At 37.1% G+C, this 14,359-nt stretch overlaps 1 protein-coding gene across 1 annotated transcript; it reads left to right on the top strand.

Annotated features, from left to right (window-relative positions):
* Positions 1 to 279: 279 nt before the first annotated feature.
* On the top strand, positions 280 to 6,573 carry LOC107781134 (uncharacterized). The gene is given in 3 exon segments (XM_016601781.2): positions 280 to 1,930; positions 1,932 to 2,350; positions 6,302 to 6,573. Coding segments are annotated over 2 exon segments (1,905 nt in total). The 5' UTR covers positions 280 to 412; the 3' UTR covers positions 2,319 to 2,350; positions 6,302 to 6,573.
* The last annotated feature ends 7,786 nt before the right edge of the window (positions 6,574 to 14,359 follow it).

The raw sequence follows: 14,359 nt of genomic DNA, 5'->3' as shown, positions 1-14,359 counted from the left end.
TAGGTACTTTAAAAATACAATTGAGTTTGGAGAAGTAGAATATCTGTTGTTTAATATTAGAGGAAAGTTTAATTTTTAAGACAAAATTGGGGGATCAAAATGGTTTTCACCGAAAGGTTTAATAATTTTCCTTTATAAACGTCATTCTCAAAATTCTTTGTTTCCTTTATAAATGAGTCTTCCCATTCCCGTTTAGAAATTAGGAAAAATGAATAAATCAAGCTTTCCATTAAAATTACTTTTATTAAAAAAACAAATAAATTATTGCTCTTACATCCCTAAACATCCTCAATTTTCTGGCCAATTTGTCCTCAAACAAAGCTTCGGCCTTTAGCTGCTCCCTCCCAAAACCCTAAAACAGAGCACTCCCTCATTTGAAATCAGCTTTCGGAAACCCCAAAGGAAAAAAAAAATGGGAATGAAGCTATTCGATGGTGACGATGATGATGTAGAGAAGCTGGACAAAATTGAGATAAACGAGGAATTCGCCCGCCGCTACGAACACAACAAGAAACGAGAGGACTTGCAAAAGCTCGAAGAACTGAAGAAGAAAGGCGTCATTGATGACGAATCCTCTTCCGAAGACACAGAGGAGGAAGAAGAAGAAGAGGATTTAAACCCTACAAGTAATTTAAAGTTCTTTGATGCTTTGCTTAAGATTAAAAAAGGCGACCCTGTTGTTTTGAATAATAAAGATGCTAAGTTATTCGATTCTGAATCTGAAACAAATTCTGAGTCTGAGGAGAAGAAACATAAAAATAAAAATAAAAAGCCAATGTATTTGAAGGATGTAGTGTCTAAGCATTTGATAGAGGAGGGTCCCGAGTTCGGAGATGAAGAAGGGGAGAAGAAAGTGAAGACGTATTCAGAGGAGCAAGAGGATTTGAGAGAGGAGTTTTTGAATGCTGTTAAGGAGGATGAGGAGGAAGAGGACTTGTTTAAGGTGAAAGGGAATGAGAAAAGAGAGGACGGGTTAGGTGATGACGAGGAGGAGGGAAGTAATGAGATTGCTAAGAAGTTGGATGAGGTTTTCGGGGAGGATGAGAAGTTGGATGAAGAGACATTGTTTATAAAGGATTTTTTTAGGAAGAAGATGTGGAATGATGATAAGAAAGGGAAGAGGGCGGATGATGACGAGGATGTGAAGTTTTCGGAGGATGAGGAGGAGATTGAGAGACAAGAGGATTATGAGAGAGAGTTTAATTTTAGATTCGAGGAGAATGCAGGGGATCGAGTGTGGGGACATTCGAGGCAGGTGGAGGGATCTGTGAGGAAAAAGACAAACGCGAGGAAGTTGCAGAGGGAGAGAAAGGAAGAGAGGATGGTGCAGGCAGAAGAGGAGAGGAAAGAGGAGTTGAAACGTTTGAAGAACTTGAAGAAGAAGGAGATGAAGGAGAGGCTTGATAAGATTAAGGAGACTGCTGGGATAGGAGAGGATGAGGTTTGCTTATTGGATGTCGATGATTTGGAGGAGGAATTTGATCCTGACGAGCACGATAGGAAGATGAAGGTGGCTTTTAGTGATGCCTACTACGAGGCTGATGATATAGATCCCGAGTTTGGGAGTGATAAGGATGAAGATGATGGTGACCTTGAGAAGCCAGATTTTGACAAGGAAGATGAGTTACTGGGACTGCCGAAGGGATGGGATAAAGTGGACGAGCCTCGTGATGGCTTTTTATCAACTAGGGAAAAACTTCTGAAAGCTATAGAGAATGAAGGTGGTGATCATGAGCAAGCAGGAGATGATAATAAAGGAAGTGCTGATGATGATGAGGTGGCTGAAGAAGGTAAGCGGAAGAAGAAGAGGAAGCGAACTAGTACATTAATGAAAACAGTTAAAGAACAGCTGATGGAGGAGTATTACAAGTTGGACTACGAGGATACTATTGGAGACTTGAAGACAAGATTCAAGTATAGGCCTGTCAGAGGCCAAGAGATTTGGGCTAACTCCAGAGGAGATGTTAACAATGGAGGATAAGGAGTTAAATCAGTATGTCTCTTTGAAGAAGATAGCACCTTATAGAGAAAAGGAATGGAAGGTAGACCGTCTGAAGACACTCGAAGTGAGAAAGAAACTTAAAGGAGAAGTTTCACATGTGCCAAAAACTGAAAAGAAGAGAAAGTTTGATAACAAGGAAAAATTTGATGGTGAGACAGATGATAGAAAAGGGAAGCAAGAGGAATCTAATGGAGATGCAAGCAAACAGTCGAGGCGAAGTAGGAGGCGGAAGCAACAAGCTGAGCATAAGCTGTCTGAAGCCAGGCTTAAGGCATATTCAGCTAACCTGTCAGAGTCAAACAGCAAAAAGAAGTAGCAGCAAGTTAATGGAGCAGCTTTGTACAACGGGTAATTAGTTAAGAATTATTTTTGATTGTTCAATTTTAAAAATTATTTGGCAGCATATTTTTTTCGAAGTGATTCGTTGGAAGCATAATATTTGCTTTTGATTGTGAATCTGTTATGTGGAAGACCATTGTATCTGGCTATATTTTGATTGAAAGTATCAAGTACATCTGTTTCATGGTGCTTTATTTTAGAAAATTAATACGGCAGTTAGGAGTTTAAATGTCATTAGAGTTGTAATTGCTCGAGTTGTAATCTATCCGAAATCAGGGGAACAACTAATGTAGAATCATTCTGACGCTTCCGGTCAACTCTATTATCATATCAGTGGCGAAGCTAGAAATTTCTCCAAGGGTGTTCAAACTTGAACTTGACAAAGGGTGTTCAATATATGTGATATGCCTCTAAAATCTATTTTACCTATATATACAGTATAATTTTTTGACGAAGGGTGGTCAATACCCTTAGAAGAGCATAGCTTCGCCCCTGTATCAGATGGATGATGGGTCTGCTTTGAATTCTGCAGGCCTTCTTACACTGAGTCCTTAGCTTACAGGATATATAATGGTTGTGTGAGCAAAGACATCTCCTACAGACCAGGCATCTGAAGTAGACTGAGAATAGGTGTGGTAGCAGCCCTAGTGAAAGCAAAAGGTGTTCTTTTTATAAAAATTCCGTGTTGAACCAAAGCAAGGAGAGAGAGAAAGAGAGTCCCCTACCTGATGCCCAATAAAATGGGATAAGGGAAAAAGTATATTTGTAGTAGTTATATGTGTAGGGGTAAGGTCTGCGTACACACTACCCTCCCCAGATCGCACTACTGGATTGTTGTTGTTGTTGTTGTCTATGTGTAGAAGAGGTGAGTAACAATTTGCGTTTTCAGAAGAAAGAGATGGGTAACACAACACTTTATAGTAAGGTGGGTAGTAAATTAATTGAATATCAAGCTTCGTGCATTAAGGCAGTAAACTATTTCAATTATTATTTTGGTAAGTAGAATTGTCTCGATTCATTTACGTAACTACAGGGTTGGTTTTCTTTCTGTGCAACTCATGTACTAAGGTCTTCAGTTTGGCATTGGTTGCAATTAGGGGTGGCAAACAGGTGGGTCGAGTTAGGTCGGATATGGGCTGATCAAATAGGTAATACAAAAACGGATTAATTATCCGACCCGACCCATATTCAATACGGATAAAAAAACAGGTTAACTGACGGATAATATGGATATCCATATAATCCATGGCTTCTTGAATACGATCGTTTTTGGGAGAATTTCTAGTCTCCCAAACTTGAGGAATCCCAATTTGAGCTTTATAAATGTAAAATTTAAACCCATTGGTTATCCATTTTTTAAGTGGACGATATGGATCTTATCCATACTTGACTCATTTTAAAAAAGTTCATTATCCAACCTATTTTTAGTGGATAATATGGATGAATAACTGTTTTTTATCCATTTTGCCACCACTAGTTGTAGTCATGAATCAAATTGCTGATTTACAAGTTAGATTTCTGGGATTTGTGTTTGTAGCTTTTAAAGATGCTGTACAATTCACTTATGTACTTTTACTTTTTAAAATGCTGGAATTGGTCAAGTCTGTTCAGCCTTGAGGACTTGTATCCATTTTTGAAGGGTACAGGGACAGAAAATAAATGACATCTTCTATGTCCTCAAACTTACACTTCCTTTGCTAAAGAACTGGTTTACCGGGTAGGATCTAAGAAATTTAAAAGGAAGCTCATGTTTCTTGGACTTCTACAAGTGAAATTTGGTTCTTTTGCTAACTCTTGCAAAGACTCTTCAGAGGACAGAAGTAGGTGGATTACTCATCTTGGTCCCAAAAAAAGTATTTTGCTACATACCTTGCATTTGTTTCATCGGAATAGAGAACACAAGTTGGCTTAGGTGGCATACCCATTTGTTTCAAGGTGGATTACTCTTCATGGCATATAATTTATATTCTTTCTCCAAGAAGTATTTCTCACCACGATGAATGATTTTCTGTAAAGAACATCATTAGGCTGGAATGTGTACTTAGCCAACATTTCAATCTAGTTATTTATCTGAGAGACAAAAGGGTGGAGATCATCTTGCTAGGAAGTTTGCCTTGATGTACTTGTAACATAGAGGGTTACAATGAGTTCTTAGTATGGATACTGCAGAATGCGCATATGGCATCCTTCTCACACCAAAGGATGCAACCTAGCGGTCGATAAACTTGGAATGATAACTGTTAGAATCCCATTGGGATTAAGTGTATGTGCGATAATCTCCTTATATGGTCTTGAACAGTTCTTACATTACTTGAGCGCTTTTGGAGTTGAGTTGAGTCGAATGTTTATTTCTTAAACGTGGTATCAGAGCCAAACTCTTCCTGGTTTTTGGTTAGCAGTATAGGTCTTCCATGTCATGTTACTTCAGGCTCCACATGTTCACCCCCAAGTGTGTTAGGGAGTGCTGGAAGCTCTATAGTTTTGGGCATTGCTCACTGCCTGAGTTAGGTTTTGGGTTTGAATTAGACACAATGTTCTTCTTAATAAAAATAACCATGAGAGACTAACATTTGAATCCAATGTTTTAACACAATAATAGTCAAGCTGGCCTGAACATCACATACCAATATTCATTTTCATATTGAACCATGTAACATAAGTGTGTGTGTGTATGTTATTTTGGCTGGCTGGCTCTCTATTCATAACCCAAAAATGGACGATTCAATCATCGAATTCCAAATGATTCTCTCTGTCTATCCCTTGCAAGATTGAACTACATCCACCACCTCTTTATCGCATATAAATGTTTTTATTAGAATGAAGGGGAGCCTTGGAGCAACAGTAAAAGTTGTCTTCGAGTGACCTATAGCTCATGGGTTCGGGACTCGGCCACTAATGCTTGCCTTAGGGTAGCCTGTCTATATCACACACCTCCTTGAGATGTGGCCCTTTTTCGAACTACGTGAATGCTGGATTCTTTGTGCACCCAGTTGCCCTTTTATTAAACTAACAGTAACCTTCGCATTTTATAATTCTATAACATATCGGGAAAAAAATTAAATGGAGTTCAATAATTCATTTCAAAAAAGAAATTATTTGGAGCTCAATAATAATTCATGTCATCAGATGGAATTTGCTTGGATTGTAGATTTTGATCTCTTCATGCCAAATCCTGTAAGCGACTAGCCATCCCTCATACCAATTGGTATTGTTCAGCTGGAAGATGCTTTAGTTATTTTTTTTTCCTTGAGCTCTTAAGATCATTGTTGTCAGATTGATATTTTAAATCCTTTGAACTTGTAACCAATGGCTATGTTGTGCGCTTAAACTCTAAGTGATGTTGTGCCCTAGTCCTAACTTGATCGACTCTGCTGTATTCCATTGGAAGGAACACCTCAAGCCCCCCTACCCCACAACCCCACACAAAAGCCCACTGCAGACTGTTCATGCATTAATTTAGTCAGGAGTGTCAAATGGCTTTGATGAAACGTTTTTACTATTGGAAGGCCTTGCAAGAAGGGTGACTGGTTGACGAGAATTAAGTTTGAAATATGGAGAGTTTTCCTTTTATGTTGATCTTTTCTTGCACATAAGATGCTTGTAATAATTGGACTATTCGCTCAGGGTCTTGGGCCCGAATCTTTTGTGATAACCTGACAATATAATTCTATAGAGCTTATTTTGTTGCAGTTTCATTTTGTTCTGTTTTTGTCGCGGGGAGGTGGGTGGGGTTTGTTTATTATGATTCTAGCGGAGCTGTGGCTTACATGATCTTTCAGTCAGTACACAAGTCTGCTTAAACTCTTGTACTTGAATGTGTTACTTCTGTTTTTTTCGCATTTGGTAGTATGTGTTGTCTGAAAAAGAAAGAAGAGGTGTCACGTTTAGTTCTTTTTTTCCGGCATTCTTACATATCAATTAAGCTTGATCTTACTGAATGTTAGGTTTAAGCATATGCAGGTTGTCCATCTCAGTGATCAATGAGAAGTCGTGGCCACAAATATAGTCTACTGGCAAGGGCTAGCGTGGAATCGAGTTTTGCAGATCTAGCTAATGGTTGTATTTTATACTGATCTGTTAGAATTTTTTTGATGAACAATTGAAATTTTGTCATAGTTCTTATGGAGTTGGTAAGAACTTATTTTTGAGATTGAAGGACGATATGTTTCTTGTGTGCGGTTGTTCACACCTGTCACTTCATTTCATTTTTTTTAATATAACGATTTCTGAAATCTTATGAAGATATTGATGTGAGGAATGCAGAAAAGTGGTCTCCTAAGCCCAGAAATCTCGTGTTATCTTTTGTTTTTTCTTTTCCTCTTTATTCTTCTTCTCTTTCATTTTTTTTCTCTCTTTTTTCTTCTCTTCATATGTTTTAGTTTTCTTTTCCATGGAGATCGTAGTAGCTGTGAAGCAGATTATTGTAGTGATTAGGGGTGTACATAAGTCGGGTTAGTTTGAGTTTTATAATTATCAAATTAAAACAATTGTGTCGAGTTATTAAATCTACAGATCACATCAAACCAACAAAATTTGGATTTTTTAATCTCGGTTTTCTTGGGTTTTTCGGATTTTTCTTGATAAAGTCTTCATAGCATAAAACATGAATGTGTGCTCTAAATACTTCTTTAGTCATAGTAAGACAATTATTTAGTCCTAGTAAGACACCGTTATTTAAGGTGTTTTCTAAGAAAATGACATCAAATATGAGATGAGTCATGAAATTGTACTAAAGTATTCAAATGAATCGCATAAAACAAATGTTTGCTAATGAATAAGCCGTAATAAAAATGAATATAATCTAAAGGTGTGAAATGGGCAACACCTAGGACAACTGCAGAAATGTTAGCTAGCTGGAATGACCTAGGTATTCTACCGAGGCAGAAGCATTGGTAGAGGTTGATCCCAGCATGTATTTGATGGACAATTTGGTTGGAGAGAAATTCAAGATGCTTTGAAGATACAACTAACACTGAACAGAAAATCAAGTGTTAGCTCTTGTAGAGGATGTAGAGTCTATAGTGGATATTATTGGGTTTTTGTAACTATCACAAGTCTGGGTTTGCGTTTTTGCTCTTTTTCAAGGGTCTTGTATCTATCTTTAACCTTTAGCATAATCTTTTTGCTAAAGGTTCTTCTACTTAATTTATAAAACTTGTTATCTTCTCACAAAAAAAAAAAAAAAAAGTAGTAAACCATGCTAAAATTAGTACAACTAATAAGTACTATTAACTACATGATTAGACACTAAAGGAAAAAATAAAAATAAGTTATGCATTTTATCTAAATCATGAAAAAACTAAAAAATAGATATTAACCCTATTATCATTCCTAGTATTGGATTAAATATCTTTTGTTAGCATTGAAACAATATTAGATGATGACAATATAATTACAATAAGGTATTTATAGTAATACATACAAAGGACCAATCTAGTATCCTTGAAGATAATGTAACAGATAACTACAAAAGATACAAAAGATATATACAAAATATTATGTTTAACACCCCCCTCAAGCGATATGTTGGTAGGAATGTCACGGAGAAGCATTAACCTTGGAGAGGGAAGCGGTTTGGTTAATAAATCAGCAAGTTGATCAGCCGTATTTACATATTGAACTTGCAATGCACCCGAAGCAACCGTCTCGCGAACAAAATGAATATCGATTTCTATGTGCTTGGTACGAGCATGCTGAACTGGATTATGAGATAAATAAATGCTACTAATATTGTCACAGTAAATAGTAGCTGGTGATGAAAGAGAGAAGTGAAGATCTCGAAGGAGAAAATGCAACCAGGTAATTTCAGCAGCAGCATGAGCAACAGAGCGATATTCAGCCTCGACACTTGAGCGAGAAACAACACTTTGCTTCTTAGAAGACCAAGAAATGAGGTTTTCTCCAAGAAAGAGACAATATGCGGAGGTAGAGCGGCGCGTCGTAGGACAACCAGCCCAATCCGCATCACTGTAACAAGTAAGTTGATCCAGAGAACCACCACGAATGAACAAGCCATGAGATAGTGAGCCATTCAAATAATGCAATATGCGTTTAACAGCTGTATAGTGAACTTCTAAAGGAGTGTGCATGAACTGGAACACTTGATTGACTGCAAATGCAATATTTGGACGAGTGAAAGTGAGATATTGAAGTCCACCTACAAGATTCCTATATACAACAATGTTTTAGAGGAAATGGGATTAGAGACAGATTTTGAAAACAAAAGATTTGCACGACGAAGAAGATCTTGAATATACTTGGACTGACAGAGAAAATAACCACCATCACGAGGAGTGATAGAAACACCAAGAAAATAATTAATCAGTCCTAAATCATTCATAGCAAATTCAGACTTAAGGGATTGAATTAAAGAACGAAGTAAAGAAGAAGAGGAAGCAGTGAGAAGAATGTCATCTACGTATAGAAGCAAAATAGCAATTTCTGTTTTATATTTATAAACAAAAAGAGAACAATCAGACATGCTATTTTTAAAACCAATTCGGAGCAAAAATGTGGCAAAACGATGGAACCATGCTCTAGGAGCTTGCTTTAAGCCATAAAGAGCTTTGTTCAGCCGACAAACATGATGAGGAAAGTTTGGATGAACAAAACCAGTAGGCTGTTTCATATACACCAGTTCGTTAAGACTGCCATGCAAGAAGACATTCTTAACATCCATTTGATGACTAGCCAACCTTTGGAGGCGGCTAGAGCAAGAACAATATGAATTGTGATAGGTTTTACCACAGGATTAAACGTTTGATCATAGTGTAGTCCATATTGTTGAGAGTATCCTTGCGCCACCAAACGAGCTTTAAAGCGTTCAACTGAACCATTTGAACGTTGTTTTACTTTATATACCCAACGACAACCAATAATATTAGTATTAGAAGGAGGTAAAACTAATTGCCAAGTGTTGTTGGCCATGAGTGCATTATATTCTTCAGTCATTGCCTTTCTCTAATTAGGATCCTTATTAGCTTCCTTGAATGAGGTAGGCTCGGATGGAATAGATATGACATGTCCGTTAGATGTATTGTGGGATAAGAGTGAGGGGAGAACTTGAGGCTTAAGGTTTCCAGTTTGAGAACGAGTAACCATATTATGAAGTCTAGAAGGAGTTGGAATTGTGTGAGGCGAGTGACTTAATGTAGGATAATTAATTAAAAAAGGACCATAATGAGATTGAATAGCTTGTGGTCGAGTCTTTAGAGGAGTAAAAGAAGATAACAAAGGAGAAGATGGTGGAGAAATATTATGAGAAAATGTAGGGGAATAACCAACTGGAATCTCATGAAGATAAGGAGAAAGAATAGTCCCAAAATTATTTGAATTAGAAGTTACGAGTCTAGAAGATGTAGAAGCATGTAATTGTTGGACTCTAGGATTGATACGTGAGCACAAATAATCTCTACTTGGAGATAGACCTGAGGAAGTTAAAGGTGATACTGAAACATTATTCAAGGGAGAGAAGCATGAAGTAGTTGGAGACAACCTAGAATCTAGCATGTTTGGAGTAGGAGAGGTATTCTCACGTGAAGGTGTTGGAGATACACAAGAATTCAACAGCTTTTGGACTTGGAGATTATTATCATCTAATGATTGAGAATTCCTAGATGGAGAAATATTAAGAGAAGATAAAGGAGCTGTTGCAGTACCAAACGGATGAGAAATATTAGGAGAAGTAGTTGGATTACGCAATAGATAAGTATCTCTAGGATTTAACATTGAAGGAGTCGAAATAGATAAGAGTTGAAGTCTGTTGGAGATTTAAATAAAGATTTTGAAACACAAGGAGGAGCGGGTGATTGTAGAAGAGAGAGGTACGGGAAGGACTCCTCATTAAAGCGGACATGCCTGGAAATATAAACTTTATTAGTTAATGGATCAAGACACCGAAATCCCTTATAATTTAACGGATAACCAAGAAAAACACAATGCTTAGACCGAGGACTTAATTTGTTACGTGAATAATCACTAAGATTAGGATAACATGAGCATCCAAATACACGTAGATGATCATAGGTAGCAGATTTCCCAAAAAGGATTTCATAGGGAGTCTTGAATTGAAGTTTGGAAAATGGAAGAATATTCAAGAGATGAACAGTAGTGTGGAGAGCTTCGACCCAAAATTTAGAAGGAAGAGAGGCCTGAAAAAGGAGAGTACGAATCATATTTGCAATAGTGAGATGCATCTGTTTAGCCTTGCCATTCTGCTGATGAGTATATGGGCATCATATGCGTAAAGATATCCCATTTTCATTAAGAAAGTCACGGAAATACCAAGTTTAATATATTCTGCACCTCCATCACATTGCAAAGCTTTTATCTTTGTGGAAAATTGAGTTGAGACATAAGAATAGAATGATTTAAATTTTAAAAAAGCATCAGACTTCCGTTTTAAAGGAAATCCCATAAGAATTTTGAAAAATCATCAAGAAAGAGAATATAATAACGAAAGCCTGTAAAGGATGGTACGGGAGAAGTCCATATATCACTATGTATCAACTCAAATGGAGAAATAGTGGATGACTTAAAATCCATAAAAGGTAATTTATTGTGCTTGCCAAGTTGACAAGCACTACAAAATAAATCTAATTGTTTAAAAGAAGTACAAGAAACTTTATTTTCTCTAACTAATCTAGCAAGAATGGCAAAGCTTGGATGGCCCAGTCGTTGATGCCAAAGATTTGGAGAGCGTCGCACTGCTGCAAAAGCTTGATAAACTGCATGAACCCTGGAAGACATGGAATAAAGAGGACCTTGGCTATTGCACCGTAGAATAATTTGTTTCGTCTTGAAGTCCTTAACAGAGAAACCAAAACCATTAAACTCAATGGAGCAATTATTATCTAAAGTAAATTTACGAACACTAAGCAAATTACTTGAGAGATCAGAAACAATAAGAACATTTTTAAGATAAAAGGTATTAGAAGGAGTAGAGATAGTACCGTGACCAGTGTAGGAAATGGGAAGTTGAGTACTATTGCCTACAGCAACTCGATCGCTACCATTGTAAGGAAGAACTGAGGATACATTACCAGGATTAGGGGTCATATGAGAAGATGCCCCAGTATCAACGAACCATTGTGCATCACCAGACATTCTATAAGAATGAGTTAAAGCTGATTGGAGGTCAGAAATAAATGCTTTGGAACTAAGAGATGGACAATCACGAGCAGAATGATTATGCTAAAAACAAAGTTGACACTGAACAGGAACATGCATCGGGGAAGAAGGGAAAAAAGAATAAGGAGATGGCCCGAGAATAGATGTAGAGCGAGAGTGAGGGCGAGGAGAGAAGTTTTGAGAAGGGAAAGAAAAATTATTGTTAAACCCAGGATTGTTACGGCCTCTACCACGACCATTATTAGAGTTTCGATCCATAATGGTTCTTACCACACCACGACCATGAAAAGTAGAATGTTGTTTTGCAACAAGAGCAGTAGCAGAAGAGTCTGGATTTGAGATTGAGAAATTAGTTAATTGAGCCTCATGCAGAAAGAGCAAAGAACGTGTCTCCGGAAAAGAAGGAAGTGGTATTCTAGTAGAAATAGAAGTGCTAACAGATATATAATCAGGAGGAAGGCAGATAAGATTTGAAGAACAAGATTAGTTTCGGAGATTGGATTTCCAATGGAGTTTAGAGAATCTGCAATATTTTTAAGACGATGCACATAATCATTGATCGAAAGATCACCTTTCTTGAGATTGTGAAATTGAACTTTAAGTTGAAGAGTTCGAGAACTAACTTGATCATGAAACAAACGCTCAATTTCTAGCCAAGCTTCTCTAGAAGTAAGGGAGCGATTGGGACGAAGAATAGCTTGAAGAATTTCTTGAGAGATGGTTGCTTGAATCCAAGATAAGACTATAGAATCAAGTTGAATCCAATTTTGAAAGGCAGGATTGACAATAGAAGTACCATCTTCTTTGATAATGGTAGAGGATGGACAAGGAAAGCTTCCATCAATGAAGCCATAAACACCATGGCCCTTGAAAACTGGTAAAAAGAGTTCCCTCCATAACAAATAGTTGTGAAGTCGAGTATCGTAGGTATTAAGTTTTTGATATTAGAGACTGAAACAACAGTGTTGGGTGAGAGAGACAAAGAATAGTCAGTAGAGACTGGTGACGAAGTTGTGGAAACTGATGAAGCACAAGAAGACATGAATCTGATTAGGGAAGATAATGTTGAAGGAAAGAAGAAGCCTAAGCGTCTGATACCATGAAACAATATTATACTAGATGATGACAATATACTTACAATAAGGTATTTATAGTAATACATACTGTGAGCACGTGATTTTTGCCATATATGTGTTACTCCAACAAATTCAAAACAAAATAATTTCTTTCAGTGTTTGCAATTTTGTTGGATTTCGTGGCATTTTCTATTAATTATTTGCATTTGTCTGTGCACGTTTATGTTATTTAATTCATAAAAAATACAAAAATATATGTTGCATCTGCATTTAGGATTTAATTTTACATTTTTAGATTAATTAGCAAATTAGTTTGTTTTATAAAAAATGGAAATCACAAAAATAATTCATTTTGCATTTTACTTTTTAATTTTGAATTGTATAATTTTTATTTAAATTTAGGATTTAATTAGTTATTGTAAATACCATGATGAGTGATTAATCTAATTGGGTAGGATAATTTAGTTTAAAAATTATTATTAATTAATTTAGGATTTATTTTAATTTTGGGAAAAGAAAAGAATTGTGAAATTGAAAAGGGAAAAAGAAAGAAATAAGAAGGTTTAAATCTGGGCCAAAATCAATCCAAATTCCCCAGGCCCAAACAAAGAACCCATCCAAACCATGTCATACCCGGCCCACAACCCTTCTATCCCTAAGACTCAAGAAACGACGTAGTACAGGCGTGAAACTACGTGGTTTCGAGTTCATTAAACCTCAACAAATCATGGCCGTTCGTCTCGTTGCATCCAATGGCCCAGAGCACTTCATCATTTTCGTTTAAAAGTGTCCTAAAACCTGTAGAGACACTTCAGTTCGAACAGACCCCCCCTCTCCGTTTACCTCTCTCATCTCTCTCACAGAAATCCTACCCGCCACCCCTAATTCCACCGCCTTAACCTGGTGGCGACACCACCTTTCCCCACCAAATAAACACCCTAATGCCTCCTCGACCCCCTCTTCCCAAATCTATGACCAGCTCTCCTCGAATCTGTCCGGAACTCGTCGAATATTGAATCTGAGGTTGAGCCCTAGAAGCCCAAAACTTGACCAGTGCATGCAAGGTTATATCCCGGATTCCCCATAAGATTGAGGGTCGATTTTATCCCAAAATAACGTCATTTGCTTGTTCTTAACCAAGCACAAGCGATTGACATTATTTGGAGATTTGATCGGAGGTTCAGTCAAGTTCGAGGTTTGAATCAGTGAGTCTCCTTAGCCTTTCTATTCAATTTTTCTTATCTCATCCCCGTTCCTCATCGTTTGTGTTGTATATCCGTGATTGTTCCCCCTTCTCTTTCTTCTTACTCGTTTTCCTTTACCCCATAGTATTTCCTGTTAATGGAGTTTTAATCACATTTATTTTTATCTTCTTTTTTGGTTGCTGATTTACAGTAAAGAGTTCAATACTGAGTTGGGTAATTCAAATAATTCAAGCTTAAAATCAAAAGGTAATTATGTTTCCCTTGAATTTTTGATTTATCAGTTCCTTTGGTTCATTTGGTCACTTCTGAGTGTTTTGAGCCCTAACGAGTAACTATGGTCATCTTTGACCAGGTTAAAGGGTCTAGCTAATTAGATCATGGGTTAATTTGAATCAATGGGTAGGCTAAGGTAAATAACAGGGGTATGGGGGTTAGTTTGGGTAGTCTTAGTGAGGGAATCTATTTGTAACTGTTTGGGAAGCTTCTAGGAAGCTGGGGAGGGGACTACTTTGCAAAAACTGAATTTAAACTAGGGGTGTTTCGGCTAAAATGGAAACTAAAAAAGGATTGAATGGCAAAAACGTATCTCCTTTGGTCTTCCCTATTTG

The sequence above is a fragment of the Nicotiana tabacum genome, chromosome 16 (assembly GCF_000715075.1).
Source record: "Nicotiana tabacum cultivar K326 chromosome 16, ASM71507v2, whole genome shotgun sequence".
Lineage (NCBI taxonomy): Eukaryota > Viridiplantae > Streptophyta > Magnoliopsida > Solanales > Solanaceae > Nicotiana > Nicotiana tabacum.
This window is presented reverse-complemented; position numbering and strand designations above follow the sequence as displayed.